The sequence below is a fragment of the Equus caballus genome, chromosome 7 (assembly GCF_041296265.1).
Source record: "Equus caballus isolate H_3958 breed thoroughbred chromosome 7, TB-T2T, whole genome shotgun sequence".
Lineage (NCBI taxonomy): Eukaryota > Metazoa > Chordata > Mammalia > Perissodactyla > Equidae > Equus > Equus caballus.
In genome coordinates this window covers 2,674,618-2,698,890 of record NC_091690.1, presented here as the reverse complement: position 1 = coordinate 2,698,890, position 24,273 = coordinate 2,674,618, and the positions used below count along the sequence as shown (strand labels likewise).

The 24,273-nt window shown below is 63.3% G+C and overlaps 1 protein-coding gene across 2 annotated transcripts; it reads right to left on the bottom strand.

Annotated features, from left to right (window-relative positions):
• Nucleotides 1-14: 14 nt before the first annotated feature.
• TJP3 (tight junction protein 3) lies at nt 15-23,874 on the bottom strand. 2 transcript variants are annotated; one of them, XM_023644407.2, is made up of 21 exons: nt 23,635-23,874; nt 14,073-14,129; nt 13,853-13,962; nt 13,247-13,349; nt 12,799-13,099; nt 11,649-11,752; nt 10,717-10,876; nt 10,377-10,485; nt 9,181-9,239; nt 8,871-8,937; nt 8,621-8,777; nt 7,944-8,052; nt 7,582-7,819; nt 6,835-7,046; nt 4,434-4,529; nt 2,528-2,598; nt 2,018-2,228; nt 1,837-1,937; nt 1,333-1,614; nt 598-644; nt 15-208 (listed from the first exon to the last, which is right to left on the bottom strand). In XM_023644407.2, the coding sequence occupies exons 2-21, from the start codon at nt 14,118-14,120 to the stop codon at nt 106-108; spliced, it is 2,688 nt and encodes an 895-aa protein (XP_023500175.1). In that variant the 5' UTR covers nt 14,121-14,129; nt 23,635-23,874; the 3' UTR covers nt 15-105. The 2 variants fall into 2 exon arrangements, with proteins under 2 accessions (XP_023500175.1, XP_023500174.1); XM_023644406.2 differs by lacking the exon at nt 23,635-23,874 and adding an exon at nt 17,640-17,837.
• Between the last annotated feature and the right edge of the window lie 399 nt (nt 23,875-24,273).

The following is a 24,273-nucleotide window of genomic DNA, read 5'->3' as shown; positions in this document are numbered from 1 at the left end:
CTAGAAGCCGCAGCTGCGAAAATACTCCATTTATTAAACACCACGGGGAAGGAGGCAGGGGTCCGGGTCCTGGATGGGAAACTGAGGCCCAGCTCCAGGGAGGGGTCACAGATCGGTGGCCGGGCCCCAGGCGTAGCCTTCTTCATCGGAGGACTCCACGTCTCGCGCTCGTGTGAACTTCTTCCGCAAAGCTTCCTGCTCATACATCCTGGGGAGCAGGAAATGGAAGAGGGGCTGCAGGTGGGGAGGGCGGGAGCGTCCCTACCATTAACTGAGGTTGCTCTGTGGGAGGCACCTCGGGTGTAGACAGCACAAACAAGACTGGGCACTTGGGGGTGGGGTCTTGTTAACGAACTCCTACACATCTTTCAAAGCCCCAGCTGCAGTGCCCTGGCCTTCAGGAAGGCTTCACGATCCTCTCAGGAAGAGGGTCCCTACTCCCCATGGCCCCAGCTCCATGGGCCCAGAGCGGCTCTGTCCTGCCCGCTTGGCCAGGAGCACCATGAAGGCGTGGCTTCATTCTAGGGTTTGCTAACCCCGGAAGCCTGAGTCCCGGGAAATGGTTGAGGCCCCAGTGTGGGGCCCAGGGGCCCTTACCGCATGCTGTCCTGTCGCCTCGGAGCCTGCACGTGGCGGCTGTCCACCTTGGAGCCAGAGAAAAGCAGTTAACCCTTCCCGCAAAAGGATGACAAATCGGGATGAATGTTCCCCCCGTCCCCCTTGTCCCCATGCGAGTCCGAAACCCATCCCTGATTTGAAGTGAGGAAGTGGGGGGACAGGGGAAGGCCATGGCTGAGCTCCTGGCCCGTCAGCAAAGGGGGAATTGGGTTCCCCTTCTGGAAAGTTCCTCAGATGGCTGTCGTCAGGAGTCTGTAAATGAGTTCACGTGTGTAAAGTGCTTAGAAGACTGCCAGGCTGCCACGGACAGTTGAGCAGGTCGGGCACTGCACAACCCCAGGAGCACCACTGTGACGGCAGACCTCATGGATCTGCACGTTTCCACGCGGACCCAGAGGGTCCGGAGGGAGGGGGCCTTCCCTGAATGCACAGCCGGGTTGGGGGGGGCTGAGGTGGCCCCACGGGAATGAGAGCTGAGGAAATACTTGTTACACACGGGCCACCATGGGCGGGGACCTGAGTTCGAACAACCACCCAGTGGCGTCCAGATTTGATCACCTGGCCCGTGTCCCGGACACGGAAACTCAGGCCCGGAGGGCACAGCATTTCCCCGAAGTTGCTCAGTGACTCAGATCTGATCAGAGAGGCTTCGGTTCCCAGGCATCTGGTGGAAGGCGGGTCCCCGGGTGTCCCCGCCCCGCGTGCCCTGCTCACCTGGGCCGCCCGGTGACCCCGCGGGCTCGGGGGCTCGTCCGCCAGCACGGGCTCCGAGGACCGAGCCAGGGCCGGCACGGGGGGCTCCTCGTCCCCGTCCGTGTGCCGCCCACCCTCGCCGTCCGTGTAGTCGCCGTCTGTGTAGACGCCGTCCGTGTAGACGCCGCCCTCGCCGTCCGTCTCGTAGTCGCTGTTGACCCGGCTGTCGCAGCTCAGGTCCGCCGAGCTGTCGCCCAGGCCGCGCAGCGGGAGGTCCAGGTTGTCGTCGGAGGAGCCGTCCAGCTGCGGGGCCGGGGGGGTCTGGCTGAGTGGACCCCCGGCCCGACCGGGTCAAGACCCTCACCCTCAACCCCAGGGTCACCCCGGACGCCCAGGCCTCAGCTTGAGGCTTAACCCTTGACCCCCAGGAGTCTGACCTTGACCTTGCCCAACTCCAGGCTGAGGCCGGCCCCGAACCGACCTCGCCCCGGGCACCAGGTCGTGACCCCGCCCCGGCCGTGTCACCTGGTCCTCGGCCGTCCAGATGGGCCGCGTCTGCTGCTCGCGGATGATGCCCTTGAGCTCCTGGAACCAGGCGTCGCTCGTGCCGCGCAGGGGGACGGTGGCTGCGGGGCGGGGTCGTGAGCGCCGAGACCCAGGCCCCGCCCCCCAGCCCGGACCCCGGACCCCCCAGGCCCCGCCCCACCTGTGAACAGGTGGTCGCTGTGCTTGCGCAGCTTCTGCGCCTGCGCGTAGAGGCGGCGCGTGCTGCGGCGGGAGGCGGGGGCCAGCCACCGGCGCAGCGCCTTGAGGGCCGCGCGGCTCTCGGGGACGCAGAAGACGACGATCGGGTAGTATTGCACGTAGTTGAGGCGCTCGATGGCCGAGGGGGTCACGTCCAGGAGCGCGTGCTTGTCCTGCACAGGCCGGAACAGACAGCGGGACGAAGCCGAGAGAGAGAGGGAGAGGACGAGTCTGCGGTCAGAGTGGACCCCAGCCTCTCACACACCCGCAGCGTCCTGGGCCCCGGAGCCCCAGTCTGAGTCTCTCTGCCTCTTCCCGGGGTTTGCGGCTGCGGGGCTCCGGGCGGGCTCTGTCCCTCTCGAGCCCCCCGCCCCCATCACCAGGCCTCCCTCCAAGAGGGGGCTCTGTGGGAGACCACCTGGGCCTCGGTTTCCCCAGCCGGGAAACGGGACCCGCCGCGCAGCCGTCTTACCTTCTCGGCGATGACCCGCACGGTGTCCAGCTTGATGACCTTCGAGGGGCTGTCCGTCCTCGACACGCTCTCTGCGGGGGGAGGGGCGGCGCAGCCCTCAGATCGCGTCCTCCCGCCGCTCCCCCCACAGAACCGCCGGGGCTCCCCTCGGCCGGATGGACGGAGCACCACCCTCCCCCACCCCGACTCGCCCGCACTCCTCCTGTCGCTGGCCCATCTGGCAGATGGGGAAACTGAGTCTCGGGGACATAGGGTCACCTGCTCAGGGTTGGGGCCTGAGCACAGTCTGCTCCAGCCACCCGCTGTCCTGGGCTCGGCCGGACTCGGGGCCTGTGCTCGGGCTGTGACCCAAGGGAAGTGGCTCTCCCGGCCCCCTCTGTCCTCCAGGACCTGGGATGCTGCCACGCCTCCTCCAGGAAGCCCTCCTGATGGCCCTGCCCCCGGGCCCACAACCCAGGGGGACACAGCCTGGCCTATTTTTTACATTGTGGTAAAACACACATTACATAAAATTTACCATTTTAAGCACACAGCTCAGCGGCATGAAGCACATTCACACGGTTGTGCCACCATCCCCTCCATCTGTCTCCAGAACTTTCCATCTCCCCAAACTGAAGCTCTGTCCCCATGAAACACTGACTCCCACCCCTCCCCCAGCCCCTGGCCCCCCATCCACTTTCTGTCTCTGTGGATGTGGCTCCTCTGGGGACCTCCTGTGAGTGGTCCACACAGTGTGTCCCTCTGTGTCTGGCTCACGTCCCTGAGCATCACGTCCTCCAGGTCCGTCCACGTGGGAGCAGGCGTCAGGCTCTCCTTCCTTTTCACGGCTGCATAATATTCCAGGGTGTAGATGGACAGACTGTGTGCGTCTGTCCCCCATCCACGGACACCCGGGTTGCCTCTGCTTCAGGCCGCTGTGACTCACGCTGCCGCGGACACGGGTGCACACACATCTCTTGGGGCCCCCGCTTTTGAGGGGGGTGGAGGCGCAGGAGCGGGGTTGCTGGACCACGTGGTGAACTCAACGTCTCCCTTGTCGAGGACCCTCAGCCCGCCTTCCACTCCCGCCAGCCACACACGAGGGGCCGACTTCTCCCGGTCCTCACAGACGCTGTTTCGTGTCCCAGGGCCACCCTGTCCTGCCGGGTGGGACGTGGCATCTGACTGCGGTTGACATTGACCTGCCCCTGCCTCCACTTCTGGAGAAGCCTCTGGAAGGCAGGCGAGGCCCGAGACCCTCAGCTTTAGGACGCTGTGCCGCCGCCCCTCTCACCGTCTGTCCTTGTCCCCCTCTCTCATCTTCTCCCCCCAGTGGGCGTGGCCGTGTGCCGATAAAACTTTATTGACAGGCGCTGACATTCGCATTTCACGTCCCCGTCACGTGTCGCATCATGTTTCATCACGAACTCCTTTTCCACCGTCAAAAGTGTGTGAACACCATTCTCAGTCAGCGGGCCGTCCAAGGACAGCCGTGGGCCAGCTGTGGCCCGGGAGCTGTCATTTGCTGACCCCTCCTCTGGATGAATTGTTTGTGTAGTTGTTAATTTTTGGTCTCCTGGGGGGACCTTGTGTGTCTTGTTCGACACTGTGTCTGTAGCTCAGTAAACATCTCTTGAACAAGAGAAGGAACAGGTGGCACATCGGCTCAACTGGCGATGGCTGCTGGCGAACTGTGTTAAGAAGGATTCTGAGGGTCGGTCCAGACAGTGCCAGGATTGATTGAGGATGTCTGGCCTGGGGAATTGGAGGGTGGCTCCTCTGCCTCGCATTTGCCATGGTTGTTTCAACTCTTTCCCGCAAGTCGCCTCATTAGCAGCCCCCTCCTCAAGCTGTGCCAGCCCCAGGGGCTCGGAAAGGGTTGTGAAATGATTCTCCCTCGAGGTGGCCAAAGGACCTGGTTTCTCACCTGCGATTTCAAACTCGTCAGGCATCTCAGCAGTCAGCTTCTGCATAGCGATGTCTGCCACGGGTCCCAGGATCACCACGGGGCGCTTGAAGCTGGCTGAGGGACAGAGAGACAATGACAAGAATCACGGCCTTATTTGTGGCAAAGAAGGCTAGCATTTGCCCATGGCTGCCCAGCTAAAGACTACATCTCCCAGCCTCCCTTGCAGTTAGGACTGGCCATGTGACTATATTCTGGCCAATGGGGTGCAAGCAGAATTAATATATGCAATTCTGGGTTGTATCCTTCAAGGAAAGGGGTGAGCATCTTGCCCATGGCTGCCCAGCTAAAGACTACATCTCCCAGCCTCCTTTGCAGCTAAGGATGGCCGTGTGATTAAGTTCTGGCCAATGGGGTGCAAGCAGAATTGTATGCAATCCTGGGTTATAACCTTTGAGGAAAGGGCTGAGCATCTTGCCCATGGCTGCCCAGCTAAAGACTATATCTCCCAGCCTCCCTTGCAGCTAGGGATGGCCATGTGACTATGTTCTGGCCAATGGGGTGCAAGCAGAATTGATATATGCAATTCTGGGTTACATCCTTCCAGGAAAGGGGCGGGCCCTCCTTGCCTTCCTTCCCCTTCCAGCTGGTTGGAATGTGGCTGTGGGTGCACCTCCTTGGACCACACAGTAAGCCAGAAAAACGAGACAGAAGGAGCCTGGGGCGCTGAAACCGTGAAGCAGCCAGAACCTGCTCCGCTGCTGACACCGGGACTGTTCCTCGAAACAGAAACTTCTTTTTTGATTCTGCAGCTGTCACTTGGGGTCTGTTAGAGTGATCGAACCTCGCTAACTCAGGGCTCAGCAAACCACAACCTGAGGGCCACATCCGGCCCACTGCTTGTGTTTGTAAATAAAGCTTTATTGGCACTCAGTCATGTCCATTCCTTTATGGACCATGTCTGGCTGCCTTCGTGCAGATTTGAGGAGTTTCAACAGAAACCATCGGACCCACAAAACCAAAAATAGTTACTGTGTGGCCCTTTCCAGGAGGAGTTGCTGACCCCTGGCCTAGCCGATGACCCTTTTACCCACGAGGAAAAGGGCGCAGAGGCATCTTGAAGGGAGGGAGGCGAGTGGCCCCTCTGCATCATCCCTTCCCTTCCTCTCTTTCTAGGCCTGGCTCTTGCTCTGAAAGCACGAGACAGTCAGATTTCTAAAGTCTCCTCGGCTGGGGTGGAAATTAAGCACATGCCTTTTATTCTTAAGTCTTTCTCGTCTGGACGCCGGAGCCCCAGCGGAAGAGAGCAGATCAGCCCTCCCCGCCCGGGCGCCTGGCTCTGCCCGTTTTTTCCGCCCTTCCTTGTGGAAGCCTTCCCTCTGCACCTGGCCTTAATCTTTCCTCCCCGAGGCCGTGGGCGAGCGCTGAGTCTCTTTCCTTCTGGAAATCCAGAAGAGCCTGCTCCCCGGCCCCGCCCCCACTCCCAGAGAGGGACGGCATCTGTGTGCTGGTTTCATTTTTAAACAGCGGCAAAATACGCATGCACGAAATTTCCTTTTTCAACCTGTACATTGTCAAGTGGACAATTCTGTGGCATTTAGGTCACTCATAATGTTGTGCAACTAGCATGACTAGTCCAGAACATTCCATCACCCTCCAAAAAAACCCCGTCCCCATCAGCAGTGACTCCCACCCCCTGGCCCCCACGAGCCCAATCTCTGTCTGTGGATCGGCCTGTTCTGGACGTTTCCCGTCTATGGGGTCACACGCCGTGTGTCCTTCTGTGTCTGCTTCTCTCCCTGAGTGTCGTGTGTGCAGGTCCGTCCATGTGCAGCCGTGTCAGGGCCTCGCTCCTCTTCACGGCTGCGTAATATTCCATGGATGGACCATATTGTGTGGATCCACTCATCAGCTAATGGACACTTGGGTTGTTTCCGCTTTTTGCCTACCGTGAATCATGCTGCTGTGAAGATGCGTGGACACATTTTGGTCTGAACACCTGACCACGGGTGAGTGTGTATCTCTAAGGGCATCTATTTACCTCCAGCTGACAACCTAGAAACAGCAGCACCCACTAAAGATAGAACGCCTCCCGCTGTGCTGTCCGGTGTGGCCGCCACGTGGCCACGTGTGACTGTCGAGCACTTGAAATGTGGCTCGTCTGATGGGAGACGCACTCTGGGTGCAAAATACACACCAGACCTCAAAGACTCACAACAAAACCAAAGAACGTGAACTGGCTCCTCCATCATTTTCCTATGGGTTACCTGCTCAGATACTTTGACTAGAGGATGTTAAATAAAATAAAATAATTTCCAACGACTTCTCTTCCAGATCCTCTGTGTGGCTCTCGCATTATATCTCTACTTCCGAACAACCTTATTCGGGGGCCCCCCGCAGCTCCTCCCACCCCGGGGCCCACCTTCTCTCAGCACCACGCGTTCGTACGGTGGGTAGTGACCCTGCTTGGTCAGAGCAGACAGGTCCTCTCGGCTCCGCTGGGTCGTCCTCTTGGCGCCCCGACGAAGACCCCGCAGCCGCCAGAACTCGGCCCGCGTGTTGGAAGCCGCTGTGGCGCCGGGCCCCGTCCCCAGGGCCCGCTGGGCCGCCTCCAGACTGGCCAGCTGCTCCGCCCTGGGGAGGGGGGGAGATCACTGAGCACGGGGGTCGGCAGAATAATGGTCCCAAAGACGTCCCCATCCCAATCCTGAGACCCGTGGACGTGTCACCTCACGGGGCAGAGGGGACTCTGCAGATGGGTTAAGTCGAGGCCCCTGGGATAGGGGTGACACTGGATTCCCGGGGCCCAGGGTCATCCCAGGGTCAGAGGCCGAGATGGAGACGCTGCGCTGCTGGCCGTGCGGCCGGAGGAAGGGGCCCCGAGCCCAGGACGCGGCGCCTCTGGAAGCTGGAGGAGGCGGGACACGCTCCTCCCCTGGGGCCTCCGGAAGGACCCGCCCTGCCCGCCCCTGGGTTTAGGACTCCAGACCCCAGAACGTGAGATGATCAATGCATGCTGTTTGAAGCCACTAAGTTTGTGGGGAGCTGGGACAGTGGCCCTAGGACACTGACACAAGTGCAGACGGCACCTCCTCACGTCAACCATCACCACCACTAAGGAGCGACACCATGCCCATTCCTAGCGGGGAAACTGAGGCGCGGTCCCCACCTGCTTTGGTTGGGAATGATGCCCCGCTCCTGCTCCCGGAGGTCCCGGCCCACGCGCACCGCCAGCCAGTGGCCTCCACGGGAGTGGCTCTGCCCGGGGCCCGGGTATAGCGTGTCCACCACGTGGAAGACGTCCCCCCGGGTGAAGCCCAGGCAGGACGGCGGGCTGGCCTCCAGCTCGAAGTGGGTGCGGATGTAGAAGGAGTCGCCCACACGGGACTGCACCATTTTCCGGAAGACTGAGGATGGGGTGGGGGTGGGGATGGGGTGGGGATGGGGGTGGGGGCGGTCCATGAGCTGGCTGGGCTGCTGCCCCGGCCCCCCAGGATCCCAGCCCCCAGGGACCCCTCGCCCCACACTCACTGTCCTGCTTCCGCTGTGTCACCAGCTCCACCTCCTCGCCGGGCGGCAGCGCCAGCAGGAACTGCACGGCCTCCTCGCGGGTCAGGTTCCGGAACGGCGTGTCATTCACCTGCCAGGAAGGGGGTCCAGATGGGACTCAGCCCGGGGTGCCCCCTGGCCAGGCCCGAGACCCCAGCTCTTCTTCTGGACAGAGCCCCCCCAGCTGCCTCCAGAGCCGCCATCGGGGCCCCGGCGATGGGACGCGGCTTTCCACCGGGGCGTCCCCCTGCAGCAGCTCGGGTGTCACGGGCCGACGGGGGTCTCGGCCCAGAAACGGGACCCGGGCCCTGCAACACGCGCACGGAGAACCGAGGCGCAGCGGGTCCCCAACTTCAAACCGTGGGGGCAGGGGCCACAGCTGTGACGGGATGACGCTGGTCGAAATTTTGTGACAGTCAAAAGTGAAGACACAGTCGCACAGACAAGGAGACGATAAAGTGACCATGGGGGATGACAATTGTGGGGGAATTAAGATGCCACCAAGGCATGACCCGACCGAGGTCATGACACAGACGGGGAGACGTTAATATGTTCGAATGTCTGGGGGGGTCTGGCGGGTCCCCAGGGCAGCCCCAGGGGAGGACACACAAGCCGTGAGAGACCCCACCCCCCGGGTACCACCCACCACCCGCGGTCACCTGCAGAATCTCGTCGCCTTCCTGGATGCCCTGCCCGTCGGCCGGGCTGTCAGCCTGCACCCCCGACACGAAGATGCCCACGTCGTTGCCCCCCGCCAGCCGCAGCCCGATGCTCGCGCCCTTGCAGAAGCGGATCACCCGAGAGTCGGGGCTGTACCTGCGGGGGGAGGCGGAGACGGGCCGGTGGGCGTCCCTGGAGAGCCCCCACCCCTCCAGGCCTGTTTCCCCAACACCCCCACGGGGCACGTACCCACGGTCCTCCACACTCTGAGTGCTCGGGACCCTGTAGATGTCATAGCTGCGCGGCCTGGCGGAGTCTGGAAGGGAACAGTGGTCTCTTTCCCAAGCACAGGGGCCGGTCCGGCCCCCCAACCTTTGCTGTTGGGTGGCCCTGCCATGTGGAAAGCCGTCACCCAGTCCTCGTCCCTTCCCAGGGAGCTGTCCCTGACCTCCCAGGCCCGTGGCAACCTTTCTGTTCTGCCTGGAACAGCCTCACTGGCAGGGATCAGAAAAATCAGGGGAGGGCGCTCAGAGTCACCACCCACCCGCCCTGGGCTCACCTGGTTCTGAGATGCTTCTGGAGTCCCCGGAACCTTCCCGCCGAAGCCGGGGGCTCTCCCTGGTGCAGGGGGATGTCGAGGAGTGATTTTTAGGACTTTTTTTTTACTGAGGAAGACTGGCCCTGAGCTAACATCGTGCCCATCTTCCTCTACTTTATATGTGGGACACCTACCACAGCATGGTGTGCCAAGTGGTGCCATGTCCACACCCAGGATCTGAACCCGTGAACCCCAGGCCACCGAAGTGGAACGTGCACACTTAACCACTGCGCCACCGGGCAGGCCCCAGGATTTTAGCTGCACTCAGATTCAAATCCTAGTTCTGCCCCTTCCTGGCTGTGTGAGCTCGGGCCCATGGCTCTCCCTCTCTGAGCCTCAGTTTCCTCCTCTGAGCCCTGGGGATGGCTGAGTCAAGTCAAGGCTTCCTTTCGGGCTGGCTCGAAATGAGATGAGCCTGTCACAAACGGTCACGTTTATCGTGGACTTGCAGCTTCCAGGACTGTGGGAAATGCTGCCCTGTGTCCTGCAAGCTGGTTCATTCATCCCACACGACGCCAGCGCATTTTCCTGGCCCTTTTAAATACACTCTCCAAGACATCCTTTTTCACGGCTGTCTAGTATTCCCGAGCGAGAGTATGTTAGAATCGTCATAAAGCGCGGAAGAGCCGCTCACGGACTGAGCATTCGCTGTGGGCGGAGCACACGTGCGCATCATCTCCTTTTGTCATCGTTAGTTAGCACCCTAAGAGTTGGGGCTTTGGGGCGGACTCTCCTCTGGCCTCCGAGATGGCCCCCCCGTGACGCCACCTCCTGGCAGTCCCGGCCTGCTGGAGTCGCCCTCCCACGCTGAACCAGGGTTGGTCTGCGTGACCCACAGAACGCAGCAGAAGCGCTGGTGCGCCCCGGTCCCTGCACACACCCACGGCTCTTTTGCCCCCAAGATAAATCCCTAAAAGGGAGTCTTCTTGGGTCAAAAGGCTTCTAGAAAAAAAAAATTCAGTTCATTCCGCATCATTGATCCACATCTGGTTCTCCCGTGCTGAGAACCCAGAGCCACATACTGGGGGCAAGAAGGACTGTGTGTGGACAGGGAAGGCCTCCTCCAGGCAGGCCACCGGGACTGCACCCTCAAGGCTACCCCCCCCCGCTGGCAAAGACATGCCCATGATCCCCTCCCGGCCGACAGGGGTACATACACAGGGGAGTTGGATCGGCTGCCATCTGGGCTCCACCGCCCGTGCCGGGGTGGCGGCGGGATGTGGGAGGGCGGCACCTGAGACACCTCTGAGCCGAGTTCCGAGATGTCTGCGGGGGAGAGGGCGCCCCGTGAGCCACAGTCACGCCTTCCGGGCTGGACCATTTCACCGCTCGGAACATCGAGGCCCCTCGAGGCAAAGGGACCTAGACCGGCCCTGACCAGCTGTGTGGCCTTGGGCAAGTTTCTGTCCCTCTCTGAGCCTCGGGGACCCCCCGCCTGCTCCGCCCTCCATTCAGCACCCCCCACCATCCCCCGCGGCCTGCCTCCTGGCCCCTCACCCTCCATGAGGGAGCTGTCGCTGTCACTGACGGCCGGCGGGATGTTCACCAGGAACTGCCCTCGGTCTCGGAGCACCAGCAGGGTGAGCTTCCCTTCCGACTTCTCGATCAGTCGCCGAGTATCGCTCAGCGACAGATTCTCACTGGACACCCCGTTGATCTAAAAGGGACCCGGAAGGAGGAGAGGAGGTGAGTTAACCAGAGATAGGGGGAACTAGAAACAGATGGTTTGGTGGGGGGACTAGAAACACACAATCCTTGGGGCTTCCTAAAAACAGACATTCTCATGAGGAAATGACAGCCCTGGCTTCCTGCCGTGACAAGGGACTACGCCAAGAACTGACTTCCACAAGAATTCTAGACACAATTTTCTAGGCGGGATGGGAGGCATTAGGGAAAAACTGGAAACGGGTGGACTCTCCCCGTCTCCCTAGGAAAGAAAAGCTCTCAGGAGAGACTCGGAACAGATGTTAGAAACAACTGGAATGGAGGAAGGGGGGAGGATACTTAAAGGGACCGGAAACAGACATCTCGAGGTGGGTGAGAAACACAGTCCCTGGGGAGGACGATGTCCCCTCCACTCAGACCGGGAATCCCTTTGTAACAGTTTCCCCTGGGAGTGCCTGGTCTTCAGCAACCCTGGGAATTGTGAGTTTCTAGTCCCCCCACCAAGCTGTTTCCAGTGTCGGCCCCAAACCACTAGAAACAGACAATTCCTCAGGGTCACTAGAAACAGACAACCCCAAGGGGGTACTAGAAACCGACATTTGGCAATGGATCAGCAGCAGATGGGGGAGGGGGCATCCTGGCGCCACCTCCAACCTTTGGGAGGCAGGTAACAATGCAGACGGCAAGCGGTTCGGGGCCAGCTCGGCTGACGTTGCCGAGTGACTCGGGCTCCCTGCCCCGCCCCCGCCGGGAGCCTGGCTCACCTGTAGGACGAGGTCCCCCTCCCGCAGCCCGCGGTTCCGCGCGGCCAGGCCCGAATCCGTGATGTGTTTGATGAAGATCTGACTGCCCAGTTTGACCCCGAACTCTGTGGGGGGGAAGAGGGGAAACTGAGGCAGGGGCTGGGGTCTGGGCTCTCGGAGCTCTGCCTTCCCGCCTGCCCTTGGCTCTGTCCGCCTTCCGGGCCCCTGTCCTGCAGGGAGGGCCAGGCCGGGCTCCCGCCGGGTCACACCAGGGCTGTCCCGACGGTGACAATGAGGTGGGACGTGCGATGTCACCACAGGACTCTGGCGTCATCACACGGAGGTCACAGGGAGGCCTGAGACGCAGCAGAGGCCGAGTCCCCTCTTCTTGACGCCCCGATGACACCACCGTCGGGGCTCCCACGTCAGGGCCCCGATACCCTTAGCGACATCGCGATTAGGGTTTTTAGGATGTGACTGTTGTTCTTAAAACGACGACGTGGGGAGCAGACGTGCCAGCGTCCCTTGTCACCTCGCGACCGGACCAGAACCCTAAGGTCACGTTGCCACCGTTGAAGGGAAACTCGGGTCAGAGGTCACATCCCTGTGGTCGGTGTCAAGAAGGCAATTCGATTGCGGTGACACCCTAGTGATGTCACCTGGGTGAGTTTCCTGGGGCCTGTGTCACAAATGGCCACCAACTGAGTGGCTGGAAAACAACATGAGATTGTCAACTCTCGGGGCCGGAGGTCAGAGTCTGAAATGAGTCACATGGGGCTAAATTCCCGGTGAGGACAGGGCGGGTCCCGGAGGCCCCAGGGGAGGAGCGTGTCCCGCCTCCTCCAGCTTCCAGAGGTGCCGCGTCCTGGGCTCCGGGCCCCTTCCTCTGTCTACACGGCCAGCAGCACAGCGTCTCCATCTCGGCCTCTGACCCTGGGATGACCCTGGGCCCCGGGGACTCCCAGGTCACCCCCATCCCAGGGGCCTCAACTTAGCCCATCTGCAGAGTCCCTTTACTGAGGTGACATGTCCTCGGGTCTGGGGACCAGGATGGGGACGTCTTTGGGGCCCATTATCCTGCCCGCCGCGCACCAGACGAGAACAGGGCAGCAGTGTGGCCCCCTTTCGGGGACGCCGAGCCCCACGGTCCCCAAGCCGGCCGGCCGCTCACCGTCACTGTCCGTCCTCCGCACCAGCACCGACTTCACGGGCCGCATCTGCACGTCCTGCCGCGGCAGCCGCTTGAAGCCGGACACCAGGGCCAGCCCATTGGCCTCGGAGCCACCGGCCCGGCTCCGGCGACCCCCCCTCGGCCGGCGGGAGCGCTCGCCCCAGGAGTGGCCGGAGCCGCTGGATGTGTCCCCGTCGTAGCCCCGGCCGCGGTCGGCCTCGTCGTCCGAGTCCTGGTGTCCCAGGCCGGCCCCTCCGGCCCCGGTGGCGGGCAGCTGGATTTTCCGGGGTCGCTTCACCGTCTGTGAGGGGAGGCGGGCAGGGAGGGGGCAGCTCAGGGCTCTGTCCATGCACCGGTGGCCCTGGGGGACCCCCGCCCGCTCTGGGCTGTCCTCGGGCAGCGGGACCCAGTGGGGGCCGAGCCGGGCCCTCCCCCCGACCCCACTCACAATGTTGGCCACCTTGGTGCCCGTCTTAAGGATCTGAATGGCGAAACTGGAGGTCATGTTCTCCATGGAGACCCCGTTGACCATGACGATCTGGTCCCCAGTCCTGGGTGGGGGGAGGCCGGGTCTCAGGGAGGAGGCCTCCCACGGGGGGCCCCCCACCACCCACCTTCGGGGCAGGCACCCCCAGGTCTACGAGGCCTGCCTCCACCTCCCTGGTGCCCCTGGGCCCATGGAGCCGTTTATCCCTCATATTCTCCGAGTCGGGGCTGAGCCATATCACCCATGAGCCACTCGGGGCCCAGAATCATTTCCCAGCAGAGCTCCCAGGAGCCGCCTGCTCCCAACGGCTCAGGACACTGCGTCTGCTTCACTCCGGCCAAAAAAAAAAGGTTTCCAGGACTTTTTGTGCCAGGAGCACCCTGGGGCCACTATGACCCCAGGAACCTCATCGGAGGACCAGGAACTTCCACGGAGGGCGTGGGGGTCACGTAGCTGACTCTGTCCTGCTGCCAGCTCCCGGCTGGTGTCAACAGAGCCCGAAGGTGCCAGCACGTTCCAGCCTCCCAGCTCCGTCCCCGCGGGGCCCGCCCCCCACCTCATACTCACTGCAGCCTGCCCTCGGCCGGCCCTCCGGGCACCACATCGGAAATGACCACCGCGCCACTGGACCGGTCCCGGCTGCCAGAGATGGCAATGCCAAAGCCACGGCGGGGGTCCTGGGGGGGTGACAGCCAGGATGAGCTTCTGTCCCCTCCCCATGGGGACACAGGTTCTCGAGTCCTGCTGAGCTGAACCCCCCCCGGGGGGGGACGGAGGGAGGCCTCACCTTGCAGACCGTGGCCGTGTGCTGCTCCCAGATGGTCAGCTCCTCCATGTCCGAGACCTGGCGGGAGGGGACGGGGACGGGGGCGTGAGGAAGTGGCACGTCCCTGGGAGCATCCAGGGAGCCCAGCCCTGGGGGAGGAGCCTGGCTCTGACGCTCCCGTGATCCCAGCCTGTGGCCAAGATGCTGCCTTTCTTGAGACCTCAAGTTTTTCATCTGTGAAATGGATTTAAGTCAGTGGCTCTCTCTCTCTCTCTCTTTTTGTTTTTTGCTGAGGAAGACTGGCCCTGAGCGCACATCCGTGCCCATCTTCCTCTACTTCATACGTGGGTCGCCTGCCACAGCATGGCTTGCCAAGCAGTGCCATGTCCGCACCCGGGATCCGAACCGGTGAACCCCGGGCCGCCAAAGTGGAACGTGTGCACTTAACCACTGAGCCATCGGGCTGGGCCCCAAGTCAATGGTTCTTAACTGAGGACCGTTCTGCCCCCCAGGGGACACTGGGCGACATCTAGGGACATCTGTGGTTGTCACACCATGCGAGCTCCTGGCATCAAGTGGATGGGGGCCAGGGATGCTGTTCAACCCCCCACAGAGAGAAAATGGTCCAGCCCCAAGTGTTGAAAGTGCCGAAGCTGAGAAATCCCAGTTTAGATGACCAAACTGGGGTGGGAGCGGAGGGAAGACCAGTTCATGGCCCTTTTCCCTCTGGAAGGTCTGGCTCAGCCCGGGGGGCATCCAGCCAGGCCCGCAGGCAGAGGGAGCTCACTCGGTTCCAGCCACATGGGCCTCTTGGCTGTTCCTCCCGCACGCCAGGCCCAGGCCTGCCCCAGGGCCTTTGCACAGGCTGTGCCTGCTGCCTGGGACACTGTTCTGTCCGATATCCACCTGACTCGCCCCCTCACCTCCTCCTTCCAGGAGCCCGAACTTGCCTCCTCGGTGAAGTCACCCCTCCGGCCCCCAACAGACCACCTCTGCCCGTTTCCCTGGACATCACCCTGATTCATAGAACTTGTGACCCCTGAACATCTTCTAGGTTTTTAAAATCTGTTCACCCTCCGGCTCGCGCCGGAACACGGGCTTCGGGGAGGAGAGACTTCTGTCTGTCTCGCTTGGGAGGAGCGGGGAGCCCGTGTCTACTGGACGCAGGGAGGAGTGAGGACAGGAGGTCACTGCCAGGACAACAGAGCCGGTGGGGCTGGGGGGTGGAGACCCCGGGGAATGGGGGGCGTGGAGACCCCGGGAGAAGTGGGGCTCGGAGCCGCCAGAAGCAGCCCCCATCCCTTACCTCCTGCCGGGCTGCCCTGCTCCTGGGGGCCCCCTCCCCAGCCTGTGTCCCCGGCCGCCCCGCACTCCGGCACCTTCTCTTGGGGATCCCGGTCCCCGTGAGCAGCATCCCCGGCTCCCGGAGCGGGAGCGGAAGAGAGAACCAGGCGGAGGTGGTCGGGCCCCCATCCACACTCAGGTCCCTCGGCTTCCCCACCTGTGAGCTGGGTCCCCGCCCCCCCAATTCTTTTTCCCGCGGCCGGCAGCGAGCGCTCTCAAAAACCCCTTCCTGTCATCCCGAACGACCTCGGGAAGCGGCCCCGCTCCTCTTCCTACCTCACAGGGGAGGAAACGAAACTGGGGCCCAGAGAGGTTCAGGAACTTGCCTGAGGTCACACAGCGCAGTGTGAGCCCCAGCGGCCTGCCTTGCACCCTCACTCCAAACCGGGGGTCGCAGCATCCTTCCCATTTTTTTTTCTTTCTTCCAAACTTATTTTTCAAAGCAGAATCTTTTTTACCTGCTTTGATTTTATACTGTGGGTCGTTAAACGGCCTCCTGGAATTTTAATTTCCTGGCCTTATTTGAAGAAAACAGCCCCCAGGGAAGCGGGGCCCCCGGGAAGGGGCTGTCGCACGCAGGTGGCCCAGGCTTGTCCCAGCTTGCCGGCTTCGCCTCCATGGATACGGGAGGTCTGTCTAACACCCTCCGGGGCTCCCACGCACCCGTGGGGTCCAGGTTGACCCCGCAGCCCACCTCAGATAAGCTCTGCCCTGGTTGCCCCCTGTGCCTGAGACACCCTCCGGGACCTGCCCCTCAGGTCTCAGCACAGACGCTGCCTCCTCCAGGGGGTCCTCCTTGGCTAGCCAATCTTCCCTGGCATCCCATCTCCCCGGGGTGCTTCATTTATTACGCTTTATTCACAGCATTTAAAACCACATTAAACTGTCCTGTTTAATCCGCCATTTGCAAATTTCTGGTCTTCCCTCTTGGGGTGTGAAGGCTGGCGGGGCTGTCTCTCTGGTGACAGTATCAGCATCTCCCGGGCCCTCCTTTCCAGGCCTTTGCACATCCCGTCCTCCCTGGCAAACTCCTATTCATGCCTCAAAGCCCCAGGGCCACCGTCCCTTCCTCCAAGGGCCCATACATGCAGCTTACATCCCTGATTACTGGGGCCTGGGACATCCCAGTCCGCCTGTCTCCCTCACACCCCTCCAGTCTGGGGACTCCGGGTGGGTGGAGCCCAGCACCATCGCCATAGGACGAGCAAGGGGACGGAGTGTGAGAAATGGGTGAATGGTGGAATAAAAGGCACATTCGGCCAGGAACTCAACCAGGTGTGTCCAGAGCTCCCAGCCCCCTCAGCGCAGCCCCGTCCAGGTGAGCTCCGAGGGGGCGGGGCCTGGGCCTTATCCCCACCCCCTGGCAAGGGCAGGACACGTGTCCAGAGAGGGCAGGTCGCGTCCAGAGGGGACAGGTCGCACCAAGTCACACAGCCCGGGGGCACGTGGCTGCCGGGCCGCTGTCCCCTCTCCCCCTCCCCGCCCCCACCTCGGGGAACAATGGAGGGGGAGGGGCGGGAGGGGGCCACACACATCGAGTCGGGGAGGGGATCCCGGGAGCTGCCTGGAAGGACGCGAAGGAATCAGAATTGCCCGGCCCTAGAGCCTGGGGCGGTGTGGCCCCGGCGAGCCCCGTGCCCCCTGCGGCCTCAGTTTACCCGTCCGGAGCCCGATCTGAGACCCAGTACGGCGCGTGGGTCAGTTCAGGCTCCATCCTCGGAGGGCGACGTCCCCCCAAACAGAGACACGGGGCTCCCCTCCCCATCTCTGCCGGGTAACGCGAGAGAACGGCTCCGTATACAGTAGGCGCCAATCAACGGTCTCCTGTCCCGCAGCCTCGCCGCGCCCACAAAGCCTCCCCAGCCCGCAGACGAAGTCACCACCCGCTGTCCGTCATCAGGGTCCCGCTGAGCTCGGCCGGGTGCCCCTGGGAACCGGCGTGGGTCTTTATTAGGCGCCTATTGCCACTTCAGAGAGAAAGGACGGAGACGCGTGGACCCGCTGGCCCGAAGTTGCACAGAACAATCGGGATCTGAACCCAGGTCTCCCGGTGACCCTGGGGCAGAGGACGCCCCCGAGGCAGCTTTCGGAGGCTACGCAGCCCGGGCTAGCCACTGCCTTCCGCTGGGCCTCAGTTTCCCCATCTGTTAGGCGGGCAGAGGGTGGTCTGGGGGTCCCGGATCGGGTCCCAGTCTCCACCCCAGTCCGAGCCCCTCCCCCTCCTGCCCTCGCCGGGCTACTTGCCTGGAATCTCACCGCCATGCTCCACCCCGGGGTTCTCCAGCGCCCCGGCCCCAGGGGGGGCCTGGAAACAGTCAACCGGTCCCCACCCCGGGGGCAGGGAGGAGGCTGGGAGGGTCGGGGCGCCGGGGACGCTCGGCTGTCGCCCTCCTCCCGCCCGCCCCGCCGCTCCGGGCCGCACCTGCCGGTCTTCCTCCTCCGCGTCCCCTGGCGGCCCCGCCCCCGGCGCGACACGCCTTCGGGGCGCCGCGCCCGCCGCCTTCGCTCCCGCTCCGGGCGAGGATCCGGGTCCTGGGGGCGCGGAGCCCAGGCCGGGTTTTCCGCTTAGCCGGACGCGAGCCGGCGGCCGGGGCTGCGGACGGGCCGGACCGGGCTGCAAGGAAGACCCGGCGGGCGGACGCACGCGGAGCGGAGCCCTTGCAGCCCCGACAGCCGCCCCGCCCCCCCCCGGAGGCTCGGCGGAGGGGACCCGGGGGGTCGGGAGCTGGTCGAGGGCTGGGCCTCCGGGGCGCGGGGCGGGTCATCCTCGGGTCGCCCCATCCCCGGGAGGTTGAGTGCATGTCACAGAGGGGAAACTGAGGCCCGGGGGTGCCAGAGACGCGAACTTGCTGAAGATGCACAGCCTCGCCAGCGGGGCCTGGCCTGCTACCCGGCTGCGGAGGGCGGGGCGGCGCGGGAGGCGACCCCGCAGGCTCCCGAGGGCAAAGGTGGGGCGGTAAAGGTCGGGCTTCCTGCCCCTTGCCCAGCCCCACCCTCCAAGGCGAGAGCTGGGATCACCCAGCCACCTGCGGGAGGGAGGGAGGAGGTCACCTGGGTGGAGCTGGCGGGGGCTCCGCCCACATTCCTTCTGGCTTGGGGGGGAATACCAGTTGTGTCCCTGCTGCTCCTGTGCCCCAGCTCACCCCCCCCCCCAGGTAGAAGCAGCAAATCTGGGCATAGACGCCCCTTCCCAGCCTCACCCAGTCAAGGCCTCGCAGAGAGGAAGCCCAGGCTGGAGGAAGAGAGAGGCAGAGGGGAAACCGGGGGTCAGGGAAGGCTTCCTGGAGAAGGGGGCATTGCAGCTGGGGTTTTGAAGGCTGGGTAAGAGTTTGCCAAGTGAACAGGCAGGTAATATACCCAAAGTCTTTGAGGCCCCCAAGCTGGCTTCTCACCTCACCTGAGTCCTCCCCAAAAACACAAGTCCAGGGACACCCGTCAGCCAGAATCAGCCCCTCAAGGGTCCCCAGAGGCCCCCCCTCCCCCAGGCAATAACCCTTTGAGGAAGCCCCTTCTAAGGACCTACTTGAACTTGAGGGATGGAAGGGTTCTAATCTTGGATCTCTCACCTATTTGCTGTGGGACCCCAGGCAAGTCACTTCCCCTTTCTGGGCCTCAGTTTCCCCATCTGTAATTGGGGGAAATAACAGCCCTGACAGAGTGAAGGTTAGGAGGGTTTAACGGGGGCTGGAGTAGGACAGCGATGTGATCCGCTGTCCTGGTCCAGCAGTGCGACCTTGTGTAAGCCACGTGACCGCTCTGTGCCTCAGTTTTCCCATCTATAAATGGGGAAAATCACAGGACCCACGTCAAAGGATTAGTGGGTGAATAGGCATAAGATGCATAGAGAGTCCCCGTGCGGACCCACGTGGCAACACCATGACCCCAAACCAAGGCTCGCTGGGCGCCTGCTGTATACCCACCCACGGCTCAGCCTTTCCCAGCATGCCGTTTGGCCCCCAGCAGGCCACGGACAAGACGGTTTGAGGAAAAACAGGGTCAAGCGGGTTTTAAATCGCTGTGTCTGTTCTCATGAAACCCCCCTAAGAAGAGGGCAGCCCCCCAGGACACGTGTCAGTCTATCCTCACACATCCTTGCCTCCATTCAAGAACACTCGATGGCTCCCTAGGGCCCCTCGGCCACCGCGCTGAAAGGCACCGCTCAGGGAAGGGCGTGGCCGAGGCCACGGTCCTTCATTCGTTCATTCCCTCCATTCAGTCGTTCACCCCGCAGACTCGTTTCCAGACTCGTTTCCAGCCCTCGCTTTGAGCCGTGAACACAGGAGACTCCGGCTGGATCGACTTCCCGGCGGAACGCAGTGCCGCCATCAGCCAGGAGGGGACGAAGGGACGAGGGGAGGAGGGGGCAGGGGGACCAGGCCGGAAGGGCCTCGAGGGTGCCCCTGCTCTGCCCCTTCGGAGCACCTGGGGGGAAACTGAGGTCCAAGAGGGCAGGGGCGGGGCTGAGGGCCCCCGGAGGGGTCACACGGGCTGCTTGGCTGAGGTCACACCTGTGGCCCGACAGGTCTGACCGGAACCCAAAGATGCCCCGAGGCCGCGCTGCAGCCCGCCCGCCAGGCCACAGCACTTTTTGAGCGCCCACTGTGTACGCACAGGACAGACGGTCTGCGCCCTGATGGCAGCCCCGGGGGCCCGGGCGACCCGCACAATCGTGCCCCTCGGGAGGCCGACCTGGACTTCCGAGAGCTCTGCCAGGAGACACGCCCCGGCTGGAGGCTCCTGAGGGCTTCCCTGGGGAGGTGGCGCTGAGCTGAGAACTGGGTTTGGCAGGAGTCACCTAGGGGACAAAGGATCCAGGCAGAGGGGACAGTAGGCCTGAAGGAGAGGTGGCGGGAGCACGGAGAGACCTGGGTGTTCCAGGAAGTAAACAGCCCGTGCAAAGGCCCTGGGGCAGGCCCGGAGGAGCAGCAGGCACAGGCGCTGGGCTTCAGGAAGGGCCACCTCCGGGCGCGGCTGGCTCGGCAACAAGCACAGAGGACGAGGGACGTCCTGTGAGTTGGCACCGTGGAGGACCAGCAGCTTGGAGCCGGGGATGCCGCCTGAGGGGCTCCCGGGAGGGTCCCCACAGCAGGGAGGAAGCTCAGGGCCCCTTCGGAATTCCAGCCCCGCTGCTTCCTGCCTCAGTTTCCCCATCTGTATCATAGGGATCTGGTTCCCAGCGGGGAAAACAAAGGTGAACGACGGGGTCCCCGGGGCTGGAGGGGGACCCCTGGAAACTGTCTTCATTGAGGGTCTATTGTCTGTGTCCAGACCCCGCCCTCCGTCCCCCCCCCCCGTTCTCCCGTCCCTGTCTCCAGTCGGGCTCCCCGAAGCCCCCCACTCCGGGTCCCCGTGCCCCCCACACTGCTGGTCCCTGGGGGCCTCGTGGCCGAGCCCGCGGCGCCCAGAATCTGCCCGTCCTCCCCCGTTTAGAATCTTCGGTGGCTCCCAGGGAGCGACTGAGGCACTTATCGAGCACCTACTGCGTGCATCTCAGGCCCTCCTCGGGGGGCGGGGACACGACCGACCGCGGAAGGTCGCAGCCCAGCGGGGAGAAGAGACGAGACGTGCCACAAACGGGGCCACCGAGGAACGCGCGGCTCCCAAGCGGGGCCTGCGGCTCTGGAACATTCTAGAGCCCCCGGGCACCGGCTCCCGGCGCATTTCCGGAGCGTCTGCCCGGCGCCAGGCCGGCCCCCCCGGACTCCTCGGTGCTGCTCGGACCGGTTTCCCGCCCTGAAAATCCCGGGGAGCGGGCGGCACAGGGACCCCGCGGAGGCCGAGGGCCGCTTGGCATCGACCTGTAAATTCGTCGCAGCGTTTTCGAGGCCTCCGTGGGTCCGTCCTGTCCCACTTTCCTCTTTAAACTGGTATGGAATCTCGCTATTCGCGCGCGAATGAGCGAGTTCGCGCGAATGAGGGAGTTCGGTAACCTCGGAACCCGCCTGCTTGTTCCACATGGTGTGAGAGTCGTGGTTTTATCTTTTTTGGGGGAAAAAATGATCCTTTAATGTCCTAACACTGAAAGCCTTCCCTCGGCGTTCAAGGCTCTTCCGCGGGGAGGTTTCCACCCACCTCCACCCGGCCCTCTCACCTAGAAGTTCCGGAACCTTCTTCCCACTTTTCTTCCCTGTCACCTGGGACCCCAAGTTGGCTCTGGGATGTCGGCAAAAGCTGTTCATTCTGCCAAAATCTTTCCAGAATCTGCCCACTTCTCCCACCTCTGCCTCCACCTGGGCCCCCAGCATCGCCCCCTGGACCAGCGCTGTCCCCTCCGCCATTGTCCCCCCAGCCTGTCCTCCCCGCAGCGGCCACCAGAGGGCGCGCGGAGCCCCTGAGCCTGCAGCCCTCCAGGCTCCCCTCCCTCGGGGAGGAGCTGAGTCCTCCCCGCGGCCCCCCAGGCCCCACACAACCTGCCCCTCCCCCCCCCCCGCCTTCCCTCCTCCCTCTCTCCCCCTCCTCCCTCTGCTCCAGCCACAGCCTCCTCGCTGATCCTCCAACAGCCCTGCCCCAGGGCCTTTGCACATGCTGTTCCTGCTCCCTGGAATGCCCATCCCCAAACTACTCACTTCCTCCAAGTCTTTGCTCAAATGTGGCTTCGTGAGAAGCCCTCCCCTGACCTTTCCTTTCAGATTATAAAACACTGCCCCGCCCGCCGGGTCACTCCGGTCGGGGTACCTCCCACTTTTTTTCTCTTTTCTTTCCTGTCTGACTGACCATCCTCTAACCCAGGATACAACCGAGAATACAAGTTACTTCCTTATTAGGTCTCTTGTCTCTTGTTCATCTTCCCCCACCAAAATATAAGCCCCACGAGAGCAGGCATCTTCGGGGCCTTGCTGAATCCCCAAGGCCCAGATGCCACCGGCAAACAGTAGGCGCTCCATCAGTGCAGGTTCGCTCCCCGGGCGACCCCTCCTCCCAGTCGGGTCTCCCACTAACCTCAGCTCATTCCAAAGGGTGTTGGCTCCACCCTGAGCAAACACTGCTCGCCTGGCGCCCGGCCCAGCCCCAGGAGGAAGGACAGGATCCCAGACTCCCGCTGGGGACTTTCCTCAGAGCTCAGGGCCCGGCGGAGGCGCTGAGCCGGGGAGGCAGGGCTTTCACAGGATGCTGAGCCTGGGGCACGGGGTTGGGGGGCCGGGGCAGCCCCCAGAGCTTCCCGTTCTCCTGTCTGCCTGACAGCTCCGCATTGCTGTGCAGCCCCAGGCGAGTGGCCCTCTCTGAGCCCCAGTTTCCCCTCCATCGCACAGGGAGGGCAGATGCCCCGGTATTCTGAGCTCTGATTTTGGGCGGGACGGCTTATCCCCAACAAGAATCTGTTCCCCGCCCTCAGCAGCCCAGCGAGGCGGAGACTCTTATATTCAGTTTACACAGAGAGCGGGAGGCCAGCTCTGTCAGGCTCTGTGGGTTTTCTCTCCCAACCCCGGGCAGGGCAGGATCTGATGGTCGAGATGGACCCCCCGAACCCCACGCACCCCAGATCCCCAGCCTCTCCTCTCCCTGGGAGTCCCCCCAAATACAGGGCTGGCTCTGCACCCCGCGTCTGGGACGCCCCGACTCCCCGGCCCCGGGGCCCCTCCTGGTCCCGGACAAAGGGCCCTAAGGCGCCATTGGACACCGGGCTGGCCCGAAGCTCGCTTTGTCCTGCACTTTTGGGAGCAAATGACCCAGAAAGAGCTGTTGCCGCTGGACCCCCTGTGGCCTCCAGGTTCTGGAGACTGTGTGACCGCTGGCCGCCCCCGCCCCTTCCTGCGTCTCCCCTTTGGGAGTCTTCGCTTGGAGACGAATCAAGAAGAGAGATGCGCCCTCTGGGGACCCCCGCCCCCGGCTCCCCAAGGTTCCAGCAGTGGGGGGAGGCGACGCTCTGCAAACTTGGGGGCCTCTTAAGAACTTCCAGGAGGCTCAGACACCAACCAGGCGACGGGCTGCCTCCCCGCCAGGGCCTCCCCTCCTCTGTGGGGGGATCGGAGACCAACCAGTGCCCCCTTGGCCTCCCAGTGTCACCTGGGCCAACAATGACCCTTTCAAGTCTGTGGCTGCGGCCGCCCGGGCAGGCGGCCAGGGGCAGAAACTGGCGGCAGCTAATCCTTTGGAAACCGTGTCAGATGCCCACACGGAGTGTCAGTTTCCCTTTCCGGGGAGCTGGGGAGGTGACGGGGGTCCCGGGACCCCGCGGAGGGGGAGGCGGGGCTGCGCCCCAGGGATGCGGGCAGAGCCATCCCCAGGCTGGGGGACTCACCTGTCTAGGAGGCCGCAGGAGCCCGGGCCTGGGTGGCCGGCTGGCATGCGGGGCGGGGAGGGGGCCTGGGGGCTGAGCTCAGGCCTGCCCACCTGTTAGCCCAGCTGTCCGTCCCTCTCGGCAGCAACAGGCTGGCGGGTCCCGAGAAAGGTGGGACCAGCGACAATGTGCAGGGCAGACCGGCGGGTGTGAGGGAGCCCGGGCCGGCGGCCGGCTGGGTGTGTGGCTCTGTCGCAAGGTGCTCTCACGTGGGAGCAGCTGGCCTTAACCCCTGCTGGCCCGGAGGCGTCGGCGCGGGGGACTGGCACCACCGGGGCGCGTCCTTGGGGAACGCTTGCTGAATCTGTGAAGGAGTGAGTGAGTGGCACCCTCCTGGCCCCCTTGCCGCGCCAACCCCCTGCATCGGGGACTCCAGAGCCGTCCCACAGACGGTGGCCCAGTGGCTGCCTCCTTCCCAGCCAGCGGGTCTGGGTGCAAATTCTGCTTCTCTGCCACCAAGGGACCCCCGGGGTCTGTCCTGAGAATCTCCAGCCACACCCCAGCCGGGTCCCTTTGGCTAAGTCCTCGGTTTCCTCATCTGAGAAATATAAAGAACACCAGCATCCACTTCCCAGGGGCGTTTGGAAGACTGACTAAAGG

Bases quoted from the DNA above. Each gene is read 5' to 3' on its own strand.
- TJP3 (XM_023644406.2), bottom strand. The intron at 8,053-8,620 runs GTGACCGCGGGT...CCTTCCTGGCAG, and splicing joins AAGGCGACGAGATTCTGCAG to GTGAATGACACGCCGTTCCG. The intron at 2,599-4,433 runs GTGAGAAACCAG...CTCCCCCCGCAG, and splicing joins TGACGAGTTTGAAATCGCAG to AGAGCGTGTCGAGGACGGAC.